This window comes from Dermacentor silvarum, chromosome 6, assembly GCF_013339745.2.
Source record: "Dermacentor silvarum isolate Dsil-2018 chromosome 6, BIME_Dsil_1.4, whole genome shotgun sequence".
In the NCBI taxonomy this organism is placed as follows: Eukaryota; Metazoa; Arthropoda; class Arachnida; order Ixodida; family Ixodidae; genus Dermacentor; species Dermacentor silvarum.
The window spans coordinates 34,594,830-34,621,766 of record NC_051159.1 but is presented as its reverse complement, the minus strand read 5'-3'; the positions used below and the strand labels follow the sequence as shown (position 1 = coordinate 34,621,766).

The 26,937-nt window shown below is 42.9% G+C and overlaps 2 protein-coding genes across 5 annotated transcripts in view; both read left to right on the top strand.

Moving 5' to 3' along the window:
• The window catches only part of LOC119455415 (activin receptor type-2B), a 34,615-nt gene extending 26,508 nt beyond the window's left edge, over positions 1-8,107 (top strand). For both annotated transcript variants that reach the window (XM_037716822.2, XM_037716821.2), the window contains exons 8-10: positions 50-180; positions 5,826-5,952; positions 7,682-8,107. In XM_037716822.2, the coding sequence (XP_037572750.1) occupies positions 50-180; positions 5,826-5,952; positions 7,682-7,803 (380 nt within the window). In that variant the 3' untranslated portion in view covers positions 7,804-8,107. The remainder of the gene's footprint in view (positions 1-49; positions 181-5,825; positions 5,953-7,681) is intronic.
• Positions 1-20,701, top strand: part of LOC119455414 (activin receptor type-2B) — a 123,831-nt gene extending 103,130 nt beyond the window's left edge. For 2 of the 3 annotated variants that reach the window (XM_037716820.2, XM_049668757.1), the window contains exon 11: positions 9,526-20,701. The gene's annotated coding sequence lies outside the window, so the exon portion shown is untranslated. Of the gene's footprint in view, positions 1-8,104; positions 8,855-9,525 lie in introns of those variants that run through there. The other variant, XM_037716819.2, reaches the window with a different exon arrangement.
• Positions 20,702-26,937: the final 6,236 nt, after the last annotated feature.

The following is a 26,937-nucleotide window of genomic DNA, read 5'->3' as shown; positions in this document are numbered from 1 at the left end:
ATTATAAAATGCAAGTGTGGCCACAATGTGTGTGTGTGTGTCCTTGTAGGTCCAGTGGAGGAGTACATGCTCCCCTTTGAGGAAGAAGTGGGCCAGCACCCGTCCCTAGAGGACATGCAGGAAGCTGTGGTGCACAAGAAGGTGCGGCCACGCATCCGTGACCACTGGAGGAAACACCAGGTCAGTTTGGGGCAGATGCGTGCAGTAGGGGTGTGCGAATATTCAAAATTTTCTAACAACAAACTGAATACACTCAAACCTCAATATAACGAAATTCTACTTGCAGCGAAACACTTTGTTATATCGAGAATTTCGTTATATCAAGGTTTCATTAATTCAGTAGAACTAAGAGGGGGAAATAAAATAGCTTGTTACATCGCGAATTTTGTTAAATCGAGGTTCATTATATCGAGGTTTGACTGTAGTGTCTTATTCAATTCGGTCTTGGAATCGAATAGTCACTATTCATAAATGCAAATATCTTTCGAATACTTTTCGAATATTTCAAAACGTCAACTGCACCCAATTTCTCCTTCAAGATTTGAGCAAAAGTACAGTAAGTTTTCAACCCCGTGGGCATAGTATAGTCCTAAAACATGAGAACTTGCGTAATGGAGCAGACTACTTTGCTTAGGTAGCCATACTTGGTAGGCTATACATTCACACACTCTGAAGAGTCTCGTGCATGCAAAGTATCTACTTGTTTGCTCCTAATACTCCATTAGTGCTTTTAATAAACAATGCTTCATAACTTACTATGTAATGACAGAAAATTGCAAACTGTAGGAATACTAGGATGTGGACTTGCTTTATATTAATTGTGATAACAGCTGTCCATTATCCGAAAACTATTCAATATTTGATTAGATTCGATTTGGTTTCAAAAACCACTATCATATAATCGTGTGGGATTCATTTTCTTTTTTTTTTTCGCAGAAAAAAATGTTTCCCCAGGGTCACGTTTTTCTCTTTATGCAGATTTAGATTCTTCAGAGTGACTTACTTCAAGAAAGATGAAATTAATTAATTACTTAGGTGACATTAAAGTGACAAATTTTTTATTCTCCCCCCCCCCCCCCCTCCTCACTTTACACACACGGTATAAATAGCAAGTGAAGGATGGTGCCAGCATGTACAGTTGAGGAGCGATCCGAATCATTGGTGGTTGAGCAGTGAAGACTGGTCACCAAATTTGATAATGGGAATAGCTTAGGTGACTTTTCAGTAGTGTGTAAGGCTGCAGCGAGCAAACAGGTGATTAAGCCATACACATGGAACTGTTAAACTATGCAAAAAAAAAAAATGTGATCGGGAGCAAGGGTAAACAAAAATTTATTTTTCAGCAGAATTGTATCAAACATTGTGGGAACAAGAGCACTCCCTTGAGTCATCAAGGGAGATTGCCAAACTTTCTTCACCAAAAGCTGCATGAGCAACCCTGCATATTTCTGTAGTGCGTTAGTACTAAGTAGTTCATCGGATGTACCAGTTATTGAGTATTCATTCAAGGGCATAATAGTTGCTTGTAAAGTTGCAATGTGTGCTTGGAAACGTGATGCACTTGTCTTTGTGTTGTTATTCTTTATGCACTTATGCTCAAAGTTAATTTTGAATGAACGCCCACGTGTATCGGCCACAAAGAGATAGACAACAGCCAGCCTCTTTGCAGCTTATCGCTCTGGCCTATCACTTATCAGTTGCTGCTGTTGCTTATTCTCCACAACGACGTTGCTGACTCGTCCTACCAAGCTGTGCAGGATGCTGGCCTGGTCACTCACTGCATTTTTTCTTTTCTTTCTTTCTTTCTTGGTCATTCGGGCTTGATCCTGCAAAAACACGTTTGAGGGTGTTTCATTAGCACATCTCGGCTAGAAAATGTAACCCTGTGAGATGTGACTCTCAGCTACTCCTGATGGGCTTGTAACGAACTTACCTACCTTGATAGATTTTTTTTTTATATTTTACTTCCAAGCACTGTTTTCGTTTGCCTCTTGTGAAATTATTTGTTCTTGTGCAGTATTTTCTTCAGGATTAGACCTCCGCATACATTCCAAAATGCAAATTTCCTGATGATTCTACAAAAGTTCACTTGCTCTGGCAAAAGTTGTCCCATGACTTTGAGCTAGTATACTTCAATTGCAATGGTTGCCTGTAAGAATGTTTAAGAAATTTCTGCTTACTTTAAAGAAAAACACTAATTTTCACTCATTTGGCAGAAAGGGGTCGATTATTATTGGGGAAAATTGGGAGAGGACTTCCTTGACTTTTGTGCTGAAACTTCAATGCGAGTACATCAGTGCGATGTCGTCAATTTCAAAGTTCTTTTCTAGTATTTGGGCAGTTTTTGTGCAGGAAAAGTTTTTGAAAAGCTCTCGAGTTGAGTCCTTGGCTCATTTAGTCCTTGTTTAGCGATGCACAATTAATATGCCCAAGTAGAGGTTGTCAAAATTTATAGCGTCACAGCAAACTGCTGCTAGATATTAATCATGGTGTCACCACTGCTCATTCATTTTTCTATTTTTCTGGCATTGTACAAAGTCTCCAGCCTTAGTAAAGGTGGCTGTTTTGCCATTTCAGAAGTGTATGCTTTAACCAATACAGCTAACCTGAAGGCTAACTGCAATTATATTTCACTTTGGCTAAATTAGTCATAAATACGAAGTACATACTTTCGAAGCAAGCTTGACAAAGCCTTTAACAGCTTCCTGCCCTGCGGGAATAGCAGCAGTTTCTGGGTAGCGTAGTAAATACGTTTTTTCCTATCACAGAGCATGCATGATACTGAAGTCTATGTAGTATCAAAATGAAGTAGTAGTCTCAAACGTGTTTATTAAAAAGAATTTGAAAAAAAGAAAATGATCTAAAGAATTTTCTAGAAAAAAAAGAAAAAGTTATATAAAAAACATCATTGTTGCTTCATGCAGAAAAACCTTTAAAATTTTCAGAATATACATTTTCAATGTGAAGGACATGTACAATATTCCAGCAAATATCATCTTTCTATATAAAAAATTCTCGAGATATGCTAACAGAAAACGTCAAGCTTAGTGATTTGCCCTAGTGCTATGCCGAGGTCGACTCCCCATGCGGCCACTGGCAAATGATCCCGACCGAAGGTTGTCAACACCCTGCAGATAAGAACTGGGACCACCTTTAGAACACGCAGGATATATTTACATCGGTGCACAGGAGAGCTTTGAAGCGGTCCAGTGAAGAAAGCGAAACTTCGTTCTGAAATCTCATGAACTGAAGTTGTCTTCTGCATCAGTGCTGCTTTCAAAGTCCCAAAACACGCGTGCAGATGCATTAGAATTGGTAGAAATGCGACGCCTCCGTGTGTGAGTGGCACGCAACGTCGACACCATCTCGGCAACTACGAGCACTCAACGCGCCAACCAGGCTCGTTCTCCGGAGCGCGCAGTGGAAAAAGAAAATCAAAAATTGAAACTGACTAAATAGCTCCTAAAAACGCAATAAATGACGCTAGCTGTCCGAGAGCACTCGCAAAGCTGCAAAATACGAATTTCCAACAAGAATAGGCGCGGACTGGGAAGTGATAGCATGTAAGCTGATATACGTACACCTGGTGGTTAGCAGATATGACAGATATCCCAGTACATAGCCTCAGAGATTTTCAGCGTGCTGCAGGCAGTGCCCAATTTTGGAGGTCGTGCCAAGGCAAAGAGCAGCACTGGTTTTCAACACTTTAGGTTATGTGGCTTTTTTTTTTCCCCCAGTTTTGTTGTCAGTAATCAGTTTTTGCTAACCTTTCCTGCTACATCCACTCGTATTTGAAACAAAGTTTTGCGTGGAGGCTGCTTTATATTTACACTATCTGAAGCTTGGATTTTTACGCTCTCTGAAATAATTTCAGTTGGCCTTTAAATATTCCTCTTTAGTGTAGGATGCTCAAAATATTAAAACATCTATCTTAAGTTTTTTGTAACATGCAATACATTCACTGGAGAAGGAAAGGGTGAAAACGCTTAAGGCTGCAACATGTGACAGCATGTTCATTAGGGCTGTGTTCGTACATTTGACTAGACCATTGGTCTGAGGATGATAGGGTGTCAAGTGGCAGAACGGCAAACTGCAGAGACTCTGGAATTCTTCCAAACTTGGAAGTATCCATCGTCTGTGGCAAGAGCACACGAAAATGCCTAATAAATGTGCCTTGTTTTGCTGGCAAAGTGAGTGGTGACAAAAGAGTTAGTGTTTTGCTGCCTGGCGGGACAAAGAGACAAAGTGCCAGCAGCACACGTTCCCACAAATTCTGCATTTTGTCTGGCATCACTGCAGACAATGCTTACTTATAATTTGTTGTCAGTGAAACAGGCAAGTGATGCAGCTAAATGTCACATTAAACTGTATCTACTGTGAAATTCAACCTCCGTACAAAATTTATCAGTGCAAGTAAGTGAGCGGTTTAACCAGAACACTTGTGTATGTGCCTGGTGCTTTTGCTTATGCAACATTTGGCATATAACCCTTTCACGTTTTGTTAGTCATTGAGGGCTGGCGCATTGCATGTGTCTTTTCACTGTGCCTCAAAAATCTGCGTGCTGACTTTATCCTCTTCTCATCCAGCAATGTTTTACATCGGGCATATTTTTCAAGTGGCTGGTGGATACATTCTTTACAAGTACACTAGACAGGAGATCTTGAATGGAATCCACATTGACAAGCCTCACTGAAGAATTTCATCCTGCAGTCCATCCATCCTGCAGCGACGTGTTTTTCATGATTCTGACAAGAAATGTGATGAAACTAAATTGAAGGAGTCAAGTCGGTGCCTATCGGCAACCGGTTTCTTAAAAACCTGAGAAACTACTTCCTTTGTCAGGTGGCAGCCCCATGTAGTATGTGGATAAAGAGTCAATGTCGCGAGATGACCGCGCCGAGCAGTTACAACCAGAGCCCATACCATTAACCTACACTCACATCCTACAACACTATCGCCTTTCACGAAGAACACTACCCCCACCTCATAATGCTCTGACGCGAGAGGAAGCTGTAATATGGCGAAAACTCCAAACAAACACATATCGACATTTGAGTCTTTACCACACCATACACCCTGCGCTGTATTCCTATAAATGTCCACACTGTGATCAATGTGCAACATTTTACCACATGGTATGGGCTTGCGCAAACACACCACAGCTAACACCCATAACACACCCCACCACACGGCAATGGGAGGCAGCGCTGTCCAGCTCCGACTCGACGGACCAGCTCAACCTGGTCAATCGAGCGAGAAGGGCAGCTAAGGCCGCTGGACTCCTGGACTGAGGGGACCACCCACTGCAGAGCGGAGGAGCTACCTACGCTCGCGTGCTCTTTGGATTAAAGTTTATTCTCTCTCTCTCTCCAGTTCAGCTAACAGCATCATTTCTTTCCCTAAACACAGAGATATAGGATTAACATGACATGGCGATTCGTTGTCTTCACTTTTCATCTTGGAATGCCGCATCACCTAGTGGCATTTGAAGTGTACTACACGTTCACTTTTTTGTCGTCGGTGGCAATGCAGCAGTATATCTCATACAAAGTATCAATTTTCTCTAAAGCTGATGACGAGTTCGTCTTTTCTTAGTTAATTCTGGAAATGATGAAAAGCAATGTCCATGGGAGTGGACACTGGGCCTGACGACGTCGTCAGTCACAGTCCTCTATGAAGCTGTGGCTCCTGTTATTCTGTGAGGCCTTTTGCAACGCCTTGTGCGAGTGAGAGGGTGAGGTTCAACATTCTTGGAGAGTTTGCTGTTGGGCTGGTATCCCGTTCAACGTTCAACCGCCATGTTCTCGACTTTTCTGATTTCCAGGGCTTGGCGGTGATCATTGACACGATAGAGGAGTGCTGGGACCACGACGCAGAGGCCCGGCTGTCGGCTTACTGCGTGGAAGAGAGGATCTCTTGTCTCTACAAGACTGTTCCGCCCACTCCTACAGGTGCGCCCCTCTAATAAATCAACATGATATGAACAACATTAGTCACTAATACAAGGTCTGGGTAAGTTTGAAATGATATTTAGAATAAAACTTCTTCGTTACAATCTTAGCACCTAAAGAATATTTAGAAGTGGAGGACACATTTTGCTTTGCAGGAAATACTTTTTCTGTACTTCAGGGGATGCTTGGTAAAGAGAGTCTGATCATTTATATCATACCCAGAAAAGAGAAAAAGAAAGGTTGCAACACTTTTTTAAATTCTTTTTCAAGGTTCTAAAATGAGTAACTTGCGAGATGTAAAAAAATATATTAGCGGGCATTTCTTGAATCAGCTTTTGAAGAAAGGCAATACCATATTTTGCTTATATAGTAAAAGTGTGTGTGTTTTTTGTTTTTTTTTTTTTGCCTGGAAAAACAAACACAGTTGGGGGTGCGTTTAACATGCAGGGTAAATTTTACGGGGACTTTTTCAAAAGAGCAAAAATTCAAAAGCAAGACAATACTGACTTCAAAATGCATTGGAAAACTTTGCAGCAGACATACACGTTCACTATTTGTGAACAGTGCCAGATTTGCGTTTTTCAGCTCCCGGGAGGCACGACGCATCTTGATTTCTAGCGCGCAGCTTGTTGTGCTGCTTCTGCCATTAACGCACACTTACTTCATCAAGACTGAAATGCATTCTGGCAGCACGATTCCCATGCTCCACCACATACTCCAGGGCCTTAGACTTAAAACCCACCATACATCTGGAATCATGGTGTTGTAGTTATCAGGTGACGCATATTGTTTTTTTATCACACTTGGAAATTGATGAGAGGCAGACAGTCAGAAGCAGGGCTGCTTCCTGTTTAGAAGCCTTTGTGAAAATTGTGGCATCCGTAGTCTGCAGTAAATAAGGGCCAGTAGCTTTGAGAGATTTGAAAGTGTCGTGTCTCCTGAAATCTGGCTATTTTGAAAAATGCCATGACATTTAGTTAGGATGGGCTCTCCGCAGCAAGCAGCTAGTTCTTAACAGCGTGTACAAACTAGTAAAACAGCAAGCTCTTCTCAAGTTGATTAACATGATGAAAGTCAGAGACAAGGAAAAGAAAAAGAAGAGGGGGAGGGGGTGCTTATTGTGCATTTCCTAGACAAGCAGCAAGTCACAATATTTTCGGAAGGCTCCTGCGTAGCATGGTCGACGATTTGGTCAATTGAAGTGCCAGAAATGAGAAGCTCTTCAACGACACGAAGGCCTGGTGGGGAGCAACAATGTCTTCAAGTTTTATACACGCGCTCGTCCCATCTTTACCTGTGTGTAGAATTTTTAGTGCTGATCCCCCCTCAGCAGTTATGGTTAACACGATCCTTAATGAGGTAGAGGCGCGCATGAATGATGCCGCAACGTTCTGTGCATGGGAGAGAAAATCGCCCCCAATTTTTTTTGGGGGGGGGGACATTTCGACCCCCTTTTGGCTACGCCAATGCTTGATTTAAATACACAATAACAAACCCCAAGGAGTCGAGATGAATCTGTAGTCCTCCACTATGGCGACTTTCATAGCCGTAGTGTTGCTTTGGTATGTTAAATGCCACGAATCAATAAAAAATGTTTCACATACAACCTGCTTCAATATTCTGTTGAATTTCCCAGTTCTCTTTCCTGAGCTTTCATCATCAGGACAATGGTTGTGGATGTCTTTGTCCATTCTCATTGTCTGCATTTGCTTTTCTTACAATATTTCAGATGTCCTGTCGCTGCTGCCATCTGGGGACAACAAGGGCATGGACGATTTTTATGTGCCAGTGAACATCAAGAGCGCCCTCGAGACGGCCGGGCTTTTGTCACCGAAGGAGTCCAGCATCTAAGGTGCCCTCAGCTGCCGACAAGCCTTCCTCTCTCCTACACTGGGAGAGGGAAGACATTGTCGTCGTCTGCTTCCTCGGAGGCCGTGGCAGGCCGGCTTGGCTTGCCAACAGACAGTGCTCAGATTTGACTGCAATTGGCCACGCAATCGAGAAACTAGTGTTTCCGCGGACAGCCACGACATGACCGGCCCACACTTGCTGGTCTTCCGGATGAACAATGCCTTTCTGTGTGCATGTGCATGTGTGTGTGCTTGTCAGGGTGCTTGCATGTGTGGGTGTGTATTGGTGTGTGTGCGCATAGTAGTGTGCATGTGTGTGTGTGTGTGTGTGTGTGTGTGGGCAGTTGTAAAAAAGAAAAAAAAAAATTCCACGGGTGTCTTAACATCTAGTCAAGCAGGCAGTGTGAGCATGGTGGATCAACAGAAAAAAAAAAAATCACTAAACTGAAAACTGACAAAATGATGCGTAACAAAACAGGCCTCAACGTTGACAACGGTGACTCTGGGGCTGATGTCTCACTGTATTGCTTGGTTGAGGAAATGTCACTCGAATGGGGATGGGCCTCACTGTGTCAAGCAAATGAGAGGCTCCTCCAAAATCTATCTTGCTTGTTCTGTTCTTTGTTTGTCCGTGTTTTAAAATGGAGAGATATATATTATATATATATATATACATCTATCTATTTCAGAAGATTTGCAGAAGCAGATGTATATTTAAGCTCCCTTTGTTGAAGACCAGAGCTGAACACTCTTTGCTGCCTCTTTGCGGGATGAAAGAGAAATTTCGCCCTAGGTGGCTTCTATTTACATAGTGAAGCTTTCTTTTTTGTTGTTTTTGCTTTGGACATGCAACTGTACAAATACCTCTTGACTGCTTGCTTTTGAGAAGCTGCAAACAGGGTCATTAAAAGAAAAGAGGTTTAGGAGTGAAGGGGGCCTAGGCAGTACTTTGCTGCAGTTTTTTTTTTTTTTTTTTTCCAAAGAGAGTAATTGTCAAAGCAATATGTTCTGCTACTCAAGAGCACAATCTAACAATGCTTCAGTCCATAAATCGAGGCATTTAGACTAGTTTTTTTGTCTGGATTGTGCTAAACGTTTGTAGGTTAGCTGCATAGGTGGCATTCGTGCGCCATAGGTGGGAATTCGCAGATGTCTTGCCAGAGTGTAGTGCAAAGTCTGTCACATATTGTTTTTTGCAATATATATTATATACGTGGCATAAATGGACATGCCTAAGTAAGCAAATGCAGCCCCTGGGCTGTATTTTGAAATGATTGCATTAGACAACGTAGTTTTTAGCATCTGACGGGGTTTTCTTTTTGAAGCTGTATGGCAGCATAGAGGGACAGAAACTTGATTGAAAGACTTGGCTTTCAAGGAACAGTGAAGCAAAACACTACATCAGTTTGAATTGGTCATAGAGTTTCTCACTATATTACCTAGAGGGAGATCTGGCGCTGCTGTGCTGTGATATGCGTGGTAATGCCGGTATGTTGTGACTTCGGATTGGCAGCGTTCTCGGAGAGCCAGTCCACTTTGAAGACGCACCTGGCTAGCACTGTTCCGTCGTCACAATGATTCATTTCCTGCTGAAACAGCATGTAAAAAGCTGTTTTAGCTTTATTATTACACAAAAACATGTCTTGTTTAACTTTGAGGACTTATTATTGGATTTACAATTATATGAAACTTAAAAAGTATCAGCTGGCTGCTAAAGTTGGAGGACAGATGACAAGATTCTCGCTCGCTTTGGAACAACTTGTCGTCTGTTCTTGCTTTCCTTCGCTCGATTCTGCATATTAGGTGATTAAACTTTATTGAGAGATGTAATATGGATGAATGAAAGCCTTTCATGTAGATTTTACTTTAAGAACGCATTATTTGTGTAGCCATATCCACGTTTTAGATGAAGCCTCGTACAACTCAAGCCTCGCAGACACATATCCCATCATTCCCATGACGGCACAGCGCGCTTTAAGAAACTCGCATATAGATGGTGGTGCCAAATTACCCTCTAGGTGTAATAGTGAGAAACTCTGTGGAATTAGTTACACTGTTCTTCGAGAACTCGTCTTGCATTGTTTTTTGTTTTGTTTTTTGTTATGCACAAAAATGTTGATTATTTCTGGAGAAAACGAAGGCAAAACTTTGCAATTCGCATATCGTAGCCAAAAAACGTGGTGCCAAATTATGTCTGACAATGCTGTATTTTTTAGGAATTCTCATGTATTTCAACCATTTTCTTGCAGAAAGGTTTTCCGAAAGTGTTAAGGGTTGAGCCTTTGCTTACTTTTGAGCGTTGTGCAATTCGTCGTCACTGAGGACCAGGTTCATCTCGGCTCTAGTGTCACTCCAAAAGGGCAAAGTTCTCATTAAAATGACTAGAAACTCTGTAAATTTAGCAAGTTTCTCACTAAGTTGCCAACACTGATGCTCACGCAGTGGCTCGTGGATATGAGTAAAGATTCGATGGCGGTGTTTGCATATATCTGACATGCTTAGTGCAGTGTTCTGGCAGCATTTTTGAGCTAACAGTGAGGCTTCGCGAAGTCGCCGTTCCAGCAGAATTGTGGGGACGTCAATGAGGGCGTAAGAAGGCACCAACTGGGTATAGCATTGCAGGAAAGCAGTCATTTCAGAGTACGGCCTAGTGGTTGTGGAGTTGTGTTAGGGTTATGCCCGCGCTAAAGCACTTTGCAGTCATGGATCGTGAATGAGAAAGATGATCATGTTAATTTTACAGTTCCAAAACCTTTTCTATAGCAGCTTTCAGCAAAAGCATTTTCGAAAATACAGAGTAGCTTGTACAACAGGCATTGTTGGTAAACTTCCTTGTTCCATATTGGAGTGGCTGATATTGGGCATTTTTAATGTAGCATTCAGCATCAGTCAATGTGAAATATTGTTGCGTCATCTGGTAGAGAGAAACCGAAGCTCTAACTGCCACTCCAGTGGTGCCTTTGATTAGGCCTAACCACATTAGAACAAACAACTGGTTTCCGAAACAGGTTGCAAGTCATTGTTGATGTATTATCCCTGCAACAAGATAAGAATGAGTAAAAGAAAACTAAATAACATTGATTGCCAGTGCAAAGAAAAATTAGTAGCAATGATAAATTCAACTTAGAACGTGACATGGTGGCACCCTTGCTGCCACCGTGTCATCAGACAAGCTGTGTGAAACGCTGAAAGTCCACAACAGTAAATTCAGAAAGACAATGTGTGACGCATCAAGTTCTTTCTATTGCATTCTTTGCAAGCACAATTAAATCCAGTACTATTATATACTGCATGAAACAGTTTTGCTTATGCTATACTAAAACTGTCTGTCGATGAGCTTGTAGTGAAGGTGCCACTATTAAGCTCAAGCCTCGTTGCTTTCCAACATGACTCATTAGGTGTGAGGGCAGCTCATGTTCAGCAGTACGACTATAAGAACTGTAGAACACATTGTGTCAAATCACTAAAGTTAGGTGTAGTAATAGCACTGCCCCTGGTTTTGTAATACCGTAAAGGCTGGAATCAGCCATGCATTGCAGTGTGCCTCTGGGACAGTTGGGAGCTGCTCTGTCTTTGTTCTTGGTGCTTTTTTCTGTGCCGAAGTTTTTGTGAGAAAGCCAGGTGTAAGCTGGTCTCCCAGCTAAAACACTGCTTCACTTGCAATCAAAATTTGTTAAGAGGTGGTGTTTCGTGGTGCATTTTGTTTGGTACCCTGCTTTGGGGCAGAACTTGCCTATTATTGCTTCTATCAGAATAACTTCAGAAGTATGCGTTGCCTGTCCCCGTTACGAGACACAGTGCGTGCCGTGTCTTGACCTGAATTTTACGGGCACATTTACTTACAATTACTTTTTTGCTTTCTTATCACCGCTTTCGAATTTCATCTGAACGAATAAACTGAGGCAAGCACTGCAGCCAAAAATGGTACTGCAGTCAAACTTCAAATGAATTATCCAGGTGAACGAAGTACGTGTAAAAGTTAGTTGTTCTTTATTTCATTTATTATTCTGCTGCTATACTGAAAATGCTGCATCCATTGGTTATAGCAAAGGAAATTATTGTTTGCATGGGACTCAAGATACTATGCAAACCAGCATCAAAAAGCTTAAACGTTTGCGAAACAAAGTTTTAAATGCGCTCCTCTGTATTTTTAAGTCATCAGGTGGGGAAAATATGTATTTGGTCACTGGTGCCATCAATGAACAGCAGACAAGAGCTTCTCTTGGCCCAGTTTGGCTTGCTTGGTTTGCTGTACAGCTGTGGTTAGTCATTGTTTTCTGTGGAAATCGCTCATATATTTCTAAAATACTGTTGCACATTGCTAGTGAATTTGTTAGCATCATTCTTTAATAATCAATATTGGATACAACGATACAAACTAAATTTTGATCCAAATGTGATGTGGTTATATCTAGGCCCAACTGCATTGAACAAAATGCACCGAGAAAACTTCCTCTGTGCAAATCTTGATCACAGACAAGCCAGTGGTGGGTTAGCTGTAAGAACGTTTCACACCAGTCTCATTCACGCAACTATCAGTAGGTGCAGCCTGATAAACAGTCAGCAGAACTGCCCCGCCCATGTTCCAGCGTCACGCACATCATGGCTCACAGTTGTGCTACAAAGCTTCATCGAGACGCCAACAAACGTTGCTGCTGAACTCCTTTACAAGAGCCGGGGCAGTAATACGACTCGGCACGTGTCTTGTACGGAGGGAAGGAATGGCCCCCAGCGAGGGTCTACTCAAGGCTTAACGTTTCGACAAATGAAACGATTGTGGAAAAAAAAAAATTAAGGTGAGGCATTTTACTGCAAGTGTACTGCTATGATTCACTAAAGGCTTGCCCGTACCTGCTAAAACATATACAATGGTGAATGTAATACTAGGCTGGCATGACGCTGATCTGATGTACAGTCTGTGTACTCTGCAAGCATTGCTTCAATTTCGCCTTTGTAAGAATGCTATTTTCGTTGGGTCACTTTGGGTCGAGCTACGCCGGCGGTCATTGTCCCAAGCCGGATTGCGGCAGCTTCAGCAAAGCGCAGTTTTAGTAGCCAACGAGAGGCTCAAAGAATCGCGTTTCCACAAACCGTCGGACAAGCATGTAGCCAAGCAGTCCTTTATATTTTTTTTTGTTCAAAGACTAACCTTGTGCGGTCAAAACGCTGTCTGTTAATTCTCTTGGGCCGAGACAGCGGTTGGGAAAAACTTTGAGCAAAAGGATTCGAGTGTATGCGTGCGTGTGACTGGTGTGTTCATGTCCGTGGCTTCATTGCCCCTTAAAAAAAGTACAAGTGTTGCTCCTCCTTGTATGTTATATATAAGTTGATATCAAATTGTGTGTTTTCATTAATGTATTGCATTGCGTAAACTTTTTAAATCATGACAACTTTGTTTAGACAAGGGAAGAGTATGCTTTTTATATATATATTGCGGTCTTTTTTCATTTTTTGACAACTGTGTCAGGACGTGATCCCAGTAGAAACTATATTGTGTCATTTTTCTTACTTTGTTTGTTTGTGTTGAAGGCATATTTTTCATTGACACGTACCTCGATTATGCTTGTTTTGTCATTCTCTGTGCCGATGACTTTTCTGTTACGATACTGTACATGTATTTAATTTTGTGTTTTGAAAGACTGCAGTGCCAACTCGATTTCAACACGGCAGGCATCATGGGGAGGCAAGACAAAACAGCTGCTCGAGATAGTTGGTTTGCTTTTCTCCCAATGCAGGCACACATTTGAAAACAAAAATCTAGGTTTAACTTGGTTCATTCTTCGTTGTCTTCAAAACGCGAGTGAGCCGGGGAAAACCTGCGTCTACGGGTAGCGACAAACTTGATCGCAGTTTTCTTTTTTGTTTTTAGATTTCGTTTCTCTCTCATCTTGTGTTCCGTCTTCCTCTCTTCTTCCTTACTTGTCAGTTTCCAATTGGTATTTTAGTGTTTGTATCATCGCTGCCTTCAGAGATGGCATTGGTTTTGTACAGCGGTTTATCATCCCCATTGGCGAAACGATTCACAATGCGGCAAGAGGCTGAATCAGTGCATGTCACAAAAGTGCGCACAACCAGAGCCGAAGCACATTTCGTCTGCCGATGGCACCAGACGGAGGTGGAATGCTGATGTCACCAATGTCTGTGGACGTAGGAATCACTTGCTCACTCTGGTTCATGATTAATAGGAAAAAATATATATATATATGTAATGCTGTAAAATGCACAGGTGCTGCAATTTAGTTGTTTGTCATGTGGTACAAGGACTCTGGAAGGCAGCTTTTACAGAGCATCCAAGTATACTTGGAAGCTTTGTGTGAAAATGTGAGGTCCTTTGGCAGTGCAAATTGAACGTTCCTAGTGAACTGGGCTTGTGTTGTTAACAGGACTCCACTTCTAGGACAGACATTCAGGGAAAGGAGTTCGCTTCTGGGGGTACAAAGACAAAAAGAAAAAAAAGGACATATTTGCCCATCACTGCCAACATTCCTGTGTGTACAAACTACCTGTACTTTTTAGTTTTATGGTGAAGTCATTGTGTGTGCTACTTAAAACATTGGCAAAAGATGGTTGAAGATTAAAACAATAAATACTGCTGAAACAGATGCCCGAGCTCAGCTGCACAAAGTATCTAAGCAACTCGTAAAGCCATGACAAAGTGTCACTAGAATGGACAAAGTAATTAGCCGCTACAGCACATTAGAGTGTTCAGCCTTAATCTTTTGGGGAAATCGGTCTTGTCACATCTTTGCTGTGGTGCGATTTAAGGGAGGGAGGGGGGGGGGGGGGAACATGAAACATTTAGTTTAAAATGCATTGCGAGTGCAGCATGAGATGCCTCAAATTTTTTGCAGTGCTCCAAGCAGCATTGCAATGCTTTTCTCACAAAGCTACTCGGCCAAGGCCCATTTAGGTTAGGGACGTTAGACACCACTAGTCTAACTTGCATTTTCTGAAGGCGCTAACTTTTATAATGGTCACAAAGTTAAGTGGTATAAGAAGACTTGTTGCCATAGTGCATCTTATTATTTTACAAATTCTTAATTGTTGCAGTTAGTAACGAAATGTGTTGTACCTTTTTAGGTAACGCTCATCTTGCAATCACTACAATTGGGCTGGCTGCGTTTTTTTGATGCTAAAGCGTCAAATGGCTCATTGAGCGAAAGAGAAGGCATCTGTCTGTAGCTACGAAACGCCACGTAAATTCCCATTGGCTGCGACACCACGTCACGAGCACGCGTCAACTGAGCGGAGCGGAGCAGAGCGGGTGAAAGGGAGCACTTACTGCTGCGATAGCATGCCAGGTGTTGCGTGAAGGGAGAGGGTATCGTCGCGACACCACGTCGCCCTTGCACTCGCTCTCGGAAGCCTGTGTTATCCTCGCATTCCGTGCGCGCTCCAACTTCGCCTTGGTAAGGTCAAATAAAAACCCGCCAAGCGTCTGAACGTGCTCGCTTGCCCACAAGGAGTTCATAACTCGAAGGACCGGTCAGTGGCGTTCAATTGGACATTAACGCTTTCGCATTCACAACTCTCAAGTGCTTAGGTGTCCGTAGATTTTTTATTATTGTGATGTTGCGATAATCCATTCATTGGTAAACATAATGTGAGAACTGCTTATCTATTTGGACCATTTTGTAAGCCCCAAGTCAGTTGCAAGGAGGCCTAGTAGAATAAGTGAAGTCTAAGGGGTGCAATTAGTGCGACTTGGAAACAGGAGGAACAGAGCGTGCTTGAAGTCAAGTGTAACATTCTGTGTTGCAGCTGTTGGCAACTCCTTTTGCAGAGTGTTGCGTAAAGATCAAGCGTGCACTCAACAAGCAGAAATGACGGTGACCTTCTGACGACAACTTGTAACGAGGGGTGGGGGAATGTAGTATGACTGATCTGGAGGTTCATGTGGATCGGGCAGTAGTTGCTTCCTTAAAAATGGTGGCTGCATTTTGGTTGGCAGGCAACACCAGAATGTCACATGGGCTCTTGTGCCGTTTGTAGTAGTCTGGGAAACGACAGTATGGGGCAGGTTCTTTCCAGGTAATGTTGCGCATAAGAATAGTTACATTTCAGTCACTGAAAACAAGGAAGACCCACTGGTGTAAATTGAAGCGAGCGAGCAACTAAAGGTTTTGGTGATAATTGAACAACACATTTATCAGAAAAGTTAACATAGTTCTATGCATTAGGGCTTGGTAGTTGACTCGTTAAAGGGACACCAAAGGCAAAGTGATCGATTAGTGATCGATAATCTCTGACGTGCCAATATTATTGTGAACAGAGCCTTAGTAATCGATAAATTGAGGTAAATGCAGGACACGATTAGAGACTCCCCCAGGACATTCAAGTACTTGCTTGATGACAAAGACACTCCTTATTAAATTTGGTCACCAGCACTCGACCACTCATTATAAAAACATCATTGTATTGCACTATAAGACGAAAGAAAATGCTACTTGTCCAGTTCTTTTTCATTTTTAGAAAAAAACTCATTGACGTTAACAACGACGTGGGCGGTCGAAAGCTTTCATTTTCACTACACTCTGCTCTGCCCGCGCTTTTGCATTTCAGTAGTTTCGTTATTGCATAGTGCTGCACTGTATTTGCTGGCTCGCAAATCTCTCACAAACTGCAGTAGCAGAGAATACTACTTCCATGGGATGTAGTGGTATGCCCGAACGGTGCACGCCACTTGTCCAAAAGCAGCTGCAACGGCGAATCCATCGCTCTGTCTTGGCTCAGTTTCTGCGTGGCCGTGCAGTTGCATTTTGTGCAAAAAAAAAAATATTTACTCGTCTGTTGGGCGTTGTTTTACTCACAGACGGCAGCAAAGGGCGGTGATGGCGTAGGTAACATCACCACTCCCCGGTTGGGTGGCGGGAGATTGGAATTGCGATAAAGGTATTCGGACCCTTCAGATACAATTTTCTCGTAAACTAAGTCATTTCTTGGCACAAAACAAGCGTTACGAGGTTTCTGGAATGGTATTTAAACAGTCCACATTGGACTTAGTATTTGCTTTTTGAGTCCCCTTAATAGATGAATACCCAAGAAATATGCTTTAATTGGCAATGTCTATGATAAGCTGCAAAGACCGTGTAGTTGCTTGGTCAGAAACAATTTAATCTACTGCTGGCCATAGCGTGCATTACTCTTAAATGGGAGTAGAGTTGGTGATCTGAACATATTGGTAGACGATTGCGTTACAGCTCACTTTGAGTGTTGTGCAGCTGGGCTTTAATGCACTGTGCAGCTTTTTTTTTTTTTTTTTCTTTTTCGTTTTTTCTCTCGCTATAGTCATTCCCTCAAAACTGAACACACCTCATTTTGCTAACTTCCTGTGGCAGTCAAACTGCCTGCAGCCCTGTGTGCACTTTTCTCTGAACCCAGCATTATGTCAAAAAGAACCCTCTGCTGTTTCCGAATGTGCCAAATGGAACATTGTTTCCCCCTTCCCCCCCCCCCCCCCTTTTTTTTTTTTGTTGACCATGGCATCGTCTCTCGAAGCCCGACGGGTATCCTCATTGGGCAAGCTGTAAAAAAGTAAACATGGTGGTCGTGCAACGGGATGTTGAACCACAGTTCCTATTTTGATGGTTTCGCCGTTCTCCCCCATGGCCCCATATTTCTCTTCCTTTTGTTCATGTATGGCCATCACATTTGTGTTTATGTCCCGTGTTAGACAACCGGTAGCGCCCTCTTGTGACTGGAGACGGCGTGATTGTGGTGGTTGGAATCTTGCAGCTCTTCTTTGCTAATTGGGAGAGAGAAAAAAAAGTGTGTGAATGCATGTCCTTAATTGTTTTCAAGCACTGCAACACAAGCCAGTGTTTGTCGATCACTACTTAAGAGATTGAGTGCGTGGCCTGGATGAGTGATTGGAGTGTGTGGTATTACATCTCGTGATGGGATAAAAAACAACTGGAGTCAAGCATCACGACAAAAGGCAGCCGCTTCTGGTGACTGGAAAGACTTTTGCTCACCGCATTCTTTCGCGTGCAACGTCTGAGGATGATGTCCAGCGTCAAGCGGAGGACTAGAGATGTGGTAGAGATGTGTTGTTCTCTGTGGTTTTTCTGGAGGGGGAATGTCTGCACTTTGATGAGCATACTAGAGTGACAAGTTGGAAACCACTTTGTGTGAGATTCCATTCTATTTTTCTTTTGGTTCCCTCCTTGGTTTTCAGTGTACATATTACAGGCTGAACAGAGACTGTCTGTGGACTACAAATTAGTCGCCGTCTTTTTGCGGAGAGAGACAGAAGAAAAAAAAAGTGTTAGACGTCAGCCTGTTTCTTCCATGTTGCGGCAGCTCAAGTACAAATTATTTCCTGGCTGTAGATATGCATACCGATGCTCTCTTTGTGCTCTTCGAAGGCAAGTTCTGCATAGATCATTAAAACAGCTCTGGAAGAAATGACTTACACGAGTCCTGGCGTCCTTCGTTAAGATCAGGTCTCTCAGTGAAACCCGTGCCCTGTCGTAATAGGAAAATAGTGCAGGTGTTTGTTTTGTGCGCGTGCATATATATGTGAATATAAAGGGGGTGTCCAGGCAACATTGTGTTCTCTGTTACCTGTCCCTGTGAATGGTGTCTTCATGTGTGTCGCTATACAGGAGCCGACGGGAAGGCTCGCTTTCTTGTATTTTTTTTTCCCCCTTTTTTTTTTTCTTGTCGGGAATTGTCGCAACAATGTTTTATGCGAACGAAATCGAAAAGGCAAAACACTTGTAGATGAAAAACCAGGTTACGATAAGTGCCTTTTCTGTTCTTTTGTTAAAAGTTGTGTTCCACTGGGCAGTGCACCATTGTGCTTGAAAGGGGGAAAAAACAAACAAACAAAAAGCTCTAGGATGGCACCAGAGTCCACTTCCCGGCACAAGGGAAGGAGGTGATTAGCTAGACTGGAGAGAGGACATTTCTTGAGAGAGGCTAGTTCGGCACTGCTCCTAGAACACTCGCAAAGCAAAATGCTTTGTAATCATCGCTCTAGAAACGCAAAATTTTATTTTTAATACTGTAGATTTTTGTAAGTCTTGTGATTGACATCTGTAGAGGCGCGCATTATCTTAGGTGAGAGCATATAGGTTTGTCTGTGTTGGTAGTGTGCTTAACTTGTCGTGTTTTTCCTTCCAATTGTCCCATCTTGTTGCATAGGGCTTTTTTCTTTGGTGAGGCTTTGTCACTGAACGGTTGAGTGATGTACACTAGAAGTGGGAGTTTAGTGCCATGGATTCCCAGACACCCAAAGTAAACTATACAGCAAAATGGGCATCTCTGTGGCTTTGTTTCGGCCTTTCGCCGACTGACAAAAGCCTCACTAGTGAAGCTGCTCAGGGATCCAATTGGCCCAGTTTGCACTTTAGATAGGCCTGTGAACAACTCGCCTGCATGCCATGCTGTATGCTCAAACAAGTTATAGAGTAAGGCATTGGCTTGGGCTAGTTGTATAGGTTCCGTGCTAAGAACAGCTAATAAAACACAGGACAAGTGAGGAGATGATGCAAGCATTGTTGCATCTTGTGGCGCGTCTTGGCATTTTGCACTGTTTTCTGTATGGGATGTGTACACTGTTTCCCAATTGCCAGCAGCTGTTTTATGTCCCGTTTTGTCAGATCTGAGGCCATATTCTCAATCAGTCACTTTTGGGGATGTCACCGTTATTAAATGGTGGTCTTACCCAAGCATTATAGATACCGTCCGGTGGAGGGCTTCGCATTAATTTCAACCACCCGAGGTGCTTGGCACACAACCGTAATTGCATTCCACCCCGATCATAATGCAGCTGCCGTAACGGGGATTTGAGCCTGCAACTTCATGCTTCGCAGTGGAGCCTCACTGAAGCACTGTAACTGGTGGACATTTCTTCCAGAGCCCTTTACTAGGTGTGACATTACAAGAGCTTGAAGGTATCCCCAGTGGTGATCAATTGAGAATTGGCTTGTATGTAAATTGCACATCGGAGAGGCCTGTGGTTTTGTGAACTCATTCACGTCGAGGTGAATGAAGTGTGGAAAGAGTTGGAGGTTGTGCTTGGCAATTTAAAAGACCTTTAGTTAGTGCAGGGCAATCCACATTCCCACAATGCAGCAAGGCACACATTCTCATTCACCTCTGGTAAACCTGTTGTACTTTGGTGTCTGGCAATTCCCCTGCACACGAAATGGGACACCATCGTAGTGTGAGCGACAACAACCCACACCGGGATGCTTTGTCGTTACGAGTGGAGAGTTTTGACTTGTACACGTAGAGCAGGTTGCTTTGGGATGCATGTAATCTAGCGTATTGTGACTTATTTACGGAATAGATTCTTTTTTCCTGCTGTTGTGAGAAAGGGTGCCAGTTTTGGCTTTCCCCTCTGTAGTTCTGTTGAGGTGTGCGTGAGTTACTGCAGTGTTCTTTGCCTCGGGCTCTTATGTCTGCCTGTGGCAGTGAGTGTTCAAAGCTTTTAACACCTGCCCATGCACCCCTTAATGGCCAAGGCTTCTCACACTTGAAACTTGGTTTGCCTGGTCGTAGTTGCCAGCGAGGCCAGCCTTGCTGTTGAGAACTGCTGTGGTTGCTGCTGCTGCTGCTTCAACTGTCGATCATTTGAACAGTAGTGCCTCGTCCCATAAAAATGCCAGGATGGCCCTTCGAGCATGCGTCTCGAAGTAAACAAAAACCAGAAGGTGCTGCTACAAACATACCACATTGCAGTGTACAGATTTCACTCATTTACATGTGCTCATTCATCACATTTCCCTGTTGTACATTGCCTCCTACATTCTCCTTCCTCTATGGCCTTTGTTTTCCTTTCCTTTTTTTTTTTGTTGTTGCTGCATACTGTGTTTAATCTGTTTAAAGACCAAAATAATTTGCATGCTTTGTCTATTTGCCCGAGCAGATTTACAATAAAAAAAAAAGAAAGATGACTTAAAGTGAGTTTGCTTCGTCCCCGCTTTCTTTCACCCAATTGAAGCACTGCATCACAAATTTGCGTCTCGACTGTTTATTTTCATGTTGTCGTGACTGAAGAACTAACCACACAGTACGAAAACTGAAGCGAGAGGTAAGGGGATGAATGACCAGCACCTCCACCAGATGTCGCATTGTAGTAATGGTAAAGAACCACATAGTACCAGAACTGGTAGCCACGAATTTAACTGTTTGTTGCACAAACCTGTGCCCCCCCACAAACACGTGATACCCAAATCGCAACAATAGCGGCGAGCAGTCACCAAGTCATCGAAATATCATCTACAGGTCAAGTGTGCCTATTTATTCACTACTCGTACGTTCCAGAATGTACACCAATATTTACCTTGCGCACGCAATTTGATTAGACAACTTTCTTTCACTGTAGAATTGGCAACAACATTTGGAAAAGTTCCGATCGTGTAGGCACGTCTTGTGCCAAGCGATGACATTGTAACACTGGTTAGCTGGTGAAGAGCAGCCACAGGGAAAAGATAAGCAATATAGACGTGTCAGTTTATAGAAGCAAGAAAATTTTAAAATTCCTTGAATATTGTTTTTTTTTATTGCACTAATAATTATATGGACACTCGGGCCATTGGCGCTGCGCTGTCACGGCATCGACGTTGCATGCACAGCCCATATGTGGAGGGTTAGAAGGTCTCCAAAAATGCGAGAGACACTGGCTGCATTTGGCTGCAATAACAATGCCAATTGGATGCACTTTCGTGCTCTGCTCAGCCAGGGCAGTGTTCGGCCTTCTGCTGTTGACATGAGCATTGTGTGCACAAACACTAGTGTTCCTGCTGAGAAACAATCTCTTGCAGTTTTCCATCGGCATCATCTCGTGCCAGCATTCTTAGATGCCTGCTAACTGCCAGGGCACTGTTTCTGCTGCACAGCAGCAGTTGCCATGCTAGCTGCGTCACACCGACTGCCTCCACATATTGTAACACTATCTGAGGAACTTGAGCACAAAGCTAATTGCTATCACTTCCCGTGCTTTGCCCTTCAAGCAAAAATTTTTTTTTTTTTTTGTACATTGCAGTTCGGTTTAGGTAAAAATATCCGAAATTGTAGCCTCACTATGACGTATGCATTACCTAAACTTGTAGTGCAAGCTGAAAAGGTGTAATGCTCACGTAAGTACTCAAAAGTATAAAGAATGTTAACATTTAAAATTGCCTTGCTGGGTGCTGTTGTTCTCTGAATTAAGGCACACGGCAGCACAATCCTGTGCCATCTCTTCACCAGCATATTATAGTGGAAAGAATACAATAAAATGGAACGCACAATAACTGCACCTAGTCTAAAGGAAGTGTAATGGAAGGTTCAGATTGATTTTGAACTCGTTTTGGAATGCAGTACAGCAGTACCCTGTTAATGTTTTTTTAGGGGATCATGGAAAGAGAGTGTATGATCAGAAAAAAACATGACATCTGATCATGCTTGTAGCAGCATACTGATGAGACAAAAGTACTCTCGCACAAAATTACATTTGAAGTTGAATATGAAGCCAACAAATTATTGAAAGCCTTGCTCAGTGATGCAATTTTTTTGATATCCCTGCCTGGCAGTTAGGTTGACTTTGTTAGGTTGCCACTAATCATTCCAGCGTAGAATTTCACTTTTCTGTCGTCGTAATGGGGAGGCCAACTGTTACTAGTTGGGGGAGGCCGCATTTATGGGGGTATGAGCCATTGCTTAAGGGGATATGAGCCATTCATTGTCTTACATAATGGACAAATTTAATTTGAAGAAATTTCATGGAAATTCATCTAGAATGAGGGATTGAGTGAGTAACAACTTTATTAAACGCGTTCCGGAAAGGGGGCTTGTCGTCGACATGCCGATTCTAGCGTGAGGGCTTCCAAAGCCCAGGCGAAACGTCGGCGAAGAGCCACGGACCCCGAGTTGAGGGAGAACGATGTTGACGCCAAACATCGAAAAGCCGCCGACCCCGAGATGCGGGAGCTCGATGTTGAGGCCAAACGTCTGTGCGCGCCTGGGCAACGCTAGTACCAACTTCCCCGTTGTGATGGCCAGGTTTCAACGCGAGTTTCTCAACCGGAACTTTGGAGCCAGCTGCAGTGCGTGTGACAGGTTGTGGTTCGAGCACAATGTGGTACTCGTCAGCGCAATTTGCTCGGGAGGAACACCGAAGAAACACACGACAAGCTTCGCCTACCCCCATTTCCTCCACAAGAGAAGGGCTAGTAATTTTTTTAAACAATCGTAGGCATGAGTCGTACGTAACGAAGCTTCTAATTTCCATCTGGCGCTTGGGTCAAATTTTCATGCAATTACCGTTATTAGGGTACCTCGTGCACTTTCTGGGGGCTGGCTGTCTGCCTATCTGTGTCTAACCATTCTCCCGCCAACAATTGGGTCGCTGGGTATGTTTTATTGGGTATGTGCTGGCCACCAGATAACCCATTTACCTCAACTTGTGTTACTGCATATGACATCAAAGAGGTTCCATTGCAGTAACCTAAGAATTCGGTCCAAGTAGATACGCCTTGCAAACTGCAATTCACAAATTGAAATACGTCGTAAAGTAATCAGTCAGAAATTTATTGATTTGCTGTTAATTAGTCGATTTTACACCTCAGTTTCTCGTGCAAGCAATTGTCTGCGGCTTTGAGTAATGCAGCTCAAAGACTACAATTGTGCTATCTGCCACAGCTGATTTTAAAAAAATTCTCTATAGTATAAAACAAAAAAAAACCATGTATTATTAAAGGCACTGTCGTCTAGTACTTCCTTGTTGGAGTGAAATATAATATATTTAGTTTTGTCAGTATATAGTGCTAGCATATTTTCTAAAAGCCGTTTAGCTACCATGAGCAGTTCGCCAGATTTGGTGTCTTGTAACGATGAGAGTGAGTCGCCCGAGCGCTATGGTGGTAAAGGACGCTAAAGAACGACGTGAGTGAAAGCCCTAGCGAACGGGAGTGGCCACCTCCACTGAAGGAAGACTGCACGCACGCCAGTAGAGGAGAAGGATATATAGCGGCCAGGTCGCGGGCGGACGAAAAGCATTGCAGTAATAACACTAAATGTGTTAAAGAGGCACTGAAGATGAACACATTAAGCTTGATTGTTAATGTACATGTCTTGAATGTCGGAAACATGTCTTACCAGGAGAGGAGTCTTGGCAAGGCAGACGCTAAGAACAAAAGATGGGTAGCGTTGCTGCATTGAAGGGTGAAATGCAAAAACACCCGTGTACTTAGATTTAGGTGCACGTTAAAGAACCCCAGGTGGCCCAAATTATTCCGGAGTCCCCCACCACGGCGTGCCTCATAATCAGATCATGGTTTTGGCACGTAAAACCCCATAGTAATTGTAATTTTTGAAGCTACCGTACTAGCTCTCCTTGCTATGTTGTGAATAACCTTGAAACCGTCTACTCAGGACTATAGCTAAAATAGTTTCTCAGTGAATAAGAATTATATTCTAAAGGTGCGTGACACTCATCGTAGTGAGTTCTAATAAGATTTTGAGGATGTCGCACGTACTTGCACTGCAGTCGGGGAGCAAAGGTTAGAAAATGTAAACTGTCCCCTTTATCATTTCCTCCAGGAAGAACCCACCGTTTCTCACCAAATCCTGAACTCGCAAAAAAAAAAAAAAAAAAAATCAACTAAATTTAGTGCTGCATTTTAGTGCCTGTATAAGTTATCCCCCTTGCACTATGTGCACATTTTCACAAATAATGGTAAGCACAGACCTGCCAACCTTAAAATGTAAGAAATACTACCTACGAAGCAAAAAAATACTAAAACTTGGTGAAAAATACCGAAAATTTTTTTCTACCGAAGACATACATTGTTTATCAAAAAAAGATTAGCCGACTTTGTTCCGTAGAGACTCTGCGAAAATGCGCGCTGTTCTATATTCGCAGCAAAGATAATCTGCGTCGTATGCTCATATTTATTCATAAAACATTCATGTGATAACGGCCGAAATTTAACCTGCCGTTTTTACTTCTGGCACTGCTGCCAATAGATCTGAATAACCGAGCGGGTCCAAAAAGTGAGGTTCTAAAAAAAAAAAAATGCTCGACAACTATATTTGTTGCGATCTCTGTTGAGATCAGTTGTGCCCTTAATTGGATGCGAATGAAAAATCGTAAAATTTTTGGTGTCGGTACGAAAGTGTAGGCAACCTTTACAAATCGGGCAGTTTACAATAAAATCATAAAAGTTGGCAGTTATGTAAGCAGTAGTAACTGTCTATTGTAACTGTCTCATTTCCTGGTGGACAGCTGATATGTCACGTGGCCATGGGGAAAATGCAGGCTAGGGGAAAAAATAGGGGATAGGAAAGTTACAATAAAATATAGACGCAAGGGTAACAGGAGGACATAAGAGGGGACATGACTGTAAATAAAGGCTTAAACCCTACCTCCACTAATAACATACCCATTGCTGCAACAACGGAAGCAAGTAAACGGGCGTAGATGCTAAGCAGCACCAGAGGATGCACCCATGCAACCGTTGCTCTTGGCCCCAAAAGCGCAGCGATGCATTTGTTGAAAAGTATGAAAAATGACAAACTGCTACAAAATACAGCTCCAGATCTGCTAATAGCAACACGCAAACGCACAGCCGCCAGTGCCAATTGCACTGCACTGGCGCGCTATATTTGCTTGAGCAAGTTTAAGTTCTCAGTGTTCAAGTAAAACCTGGTTTACTAGCAGGCACCCACAGGCGAATGAAAGAAAAGAAAGTAACAGGTGCCCTTTTTTGGGCCACCGCCTGGGGAGTACCACCGGAAGGTTGAACAGTAATGAATTTAGCGCCAAAAACATGATCGCAGAAAGGGAAGGTCATAAAGACAGGACAAGTGCTTCATCTTCTCTTTATGTCCTTCCCATTCTGTGATTGTGCTTTTGTCACTACATATATTCACTACTGTTCAACATGCACCAACTAGCCCAACAGCAAGTTCTACTATGCCAGTAGGTTGGGTTCTGAATAATTGTGAAGCATACATGATCGTTTTCTGTACATTTTTTATGTTAGCATCGTATAGGTCCATTGCCGGCATGGCAGCTCTGAGCAGTAGAGAGAGTTTGCACGAGCCAAGAGGTGGGAAGGGGTTACGTCGGAGGTCACACGAGAGGAGCACACTCTGGTGCTGGCCTGGGTGGGTCAACACAAAGGTCGACAGAATGAAGCATGTGATTTTTTTATTCTATATAAACATTCATTAGTCTACTCCCCATAAGAAAGCAGTACTCTCTCCTTAATAGCGTGGTGTGCTTGAAGCCCCTGCTCATTATATTTTTGAGGCCAGAATGTACTACTGATCTTGATTACCACGTTTTGCAATTTGACTTGCATTTGCGTCGCTATCTTACAGGTACACTAATGACATGGTACAGAACCACTATACATAGTATGAGTATAGCATGAAACGGATATAAACAACAGGGAACAGAGATAAGATACATATATGGTACATTCGACTGGTTCCTACTGCGCACTGACTCTGTTTGCAGCGATGCCAAGGCTTCTCGACATTGGAACCAGGGAGAGTATGCCTAAAGCTGAATGTTCAGCTGCCCTCAGAACATTCGAATCTGTATGATCTGAATTCTGTTGGATATCGGTTTGTACCTCGGTCGTGCTCCCAGCTTGAAGGTGAGGGGTTCTCCGAGCGCTTCGAATGAAGCAGGGAAATGTGTTCCAAGTGCTCTATTTCAACCAGCTGAACATAAACCGCACTGCAAGAGCACTCAAAAGTGACCAGTCAAATGTACCAATAGAGAACCAAAGGGGGAAAAAAACTAAATAAATATAATACATAAAAATAATCAGTAGTAAAGATAGGGGATGATGCAGATTAGAATAGAGGTGGACACAAGAGAGCAAGAAGAGTTTACGGGTGGCCATAGATAGGGGAATAACTGGCGTTGATAGTAGCAGCCATGATATGCTGCCAGAGTTTAATGAAAGTTTTGCACTTGAATGTGAACTAACCATTGCAGTATGGCAATGCTGTAGGTGAGAATAACAGATCAATTTTGACCTCCTGGGGTTATGTAACGTGCACCCAGAGCACAGTACACGAGTGTTAGCATTCCATCACTATCAGAACGTGGCCACCGAAGCTGGAAATCGCAATGCATATTTTTCCCTTTAAGGATATTGGTAAGCTGCCAGTAATAACCCGAGGG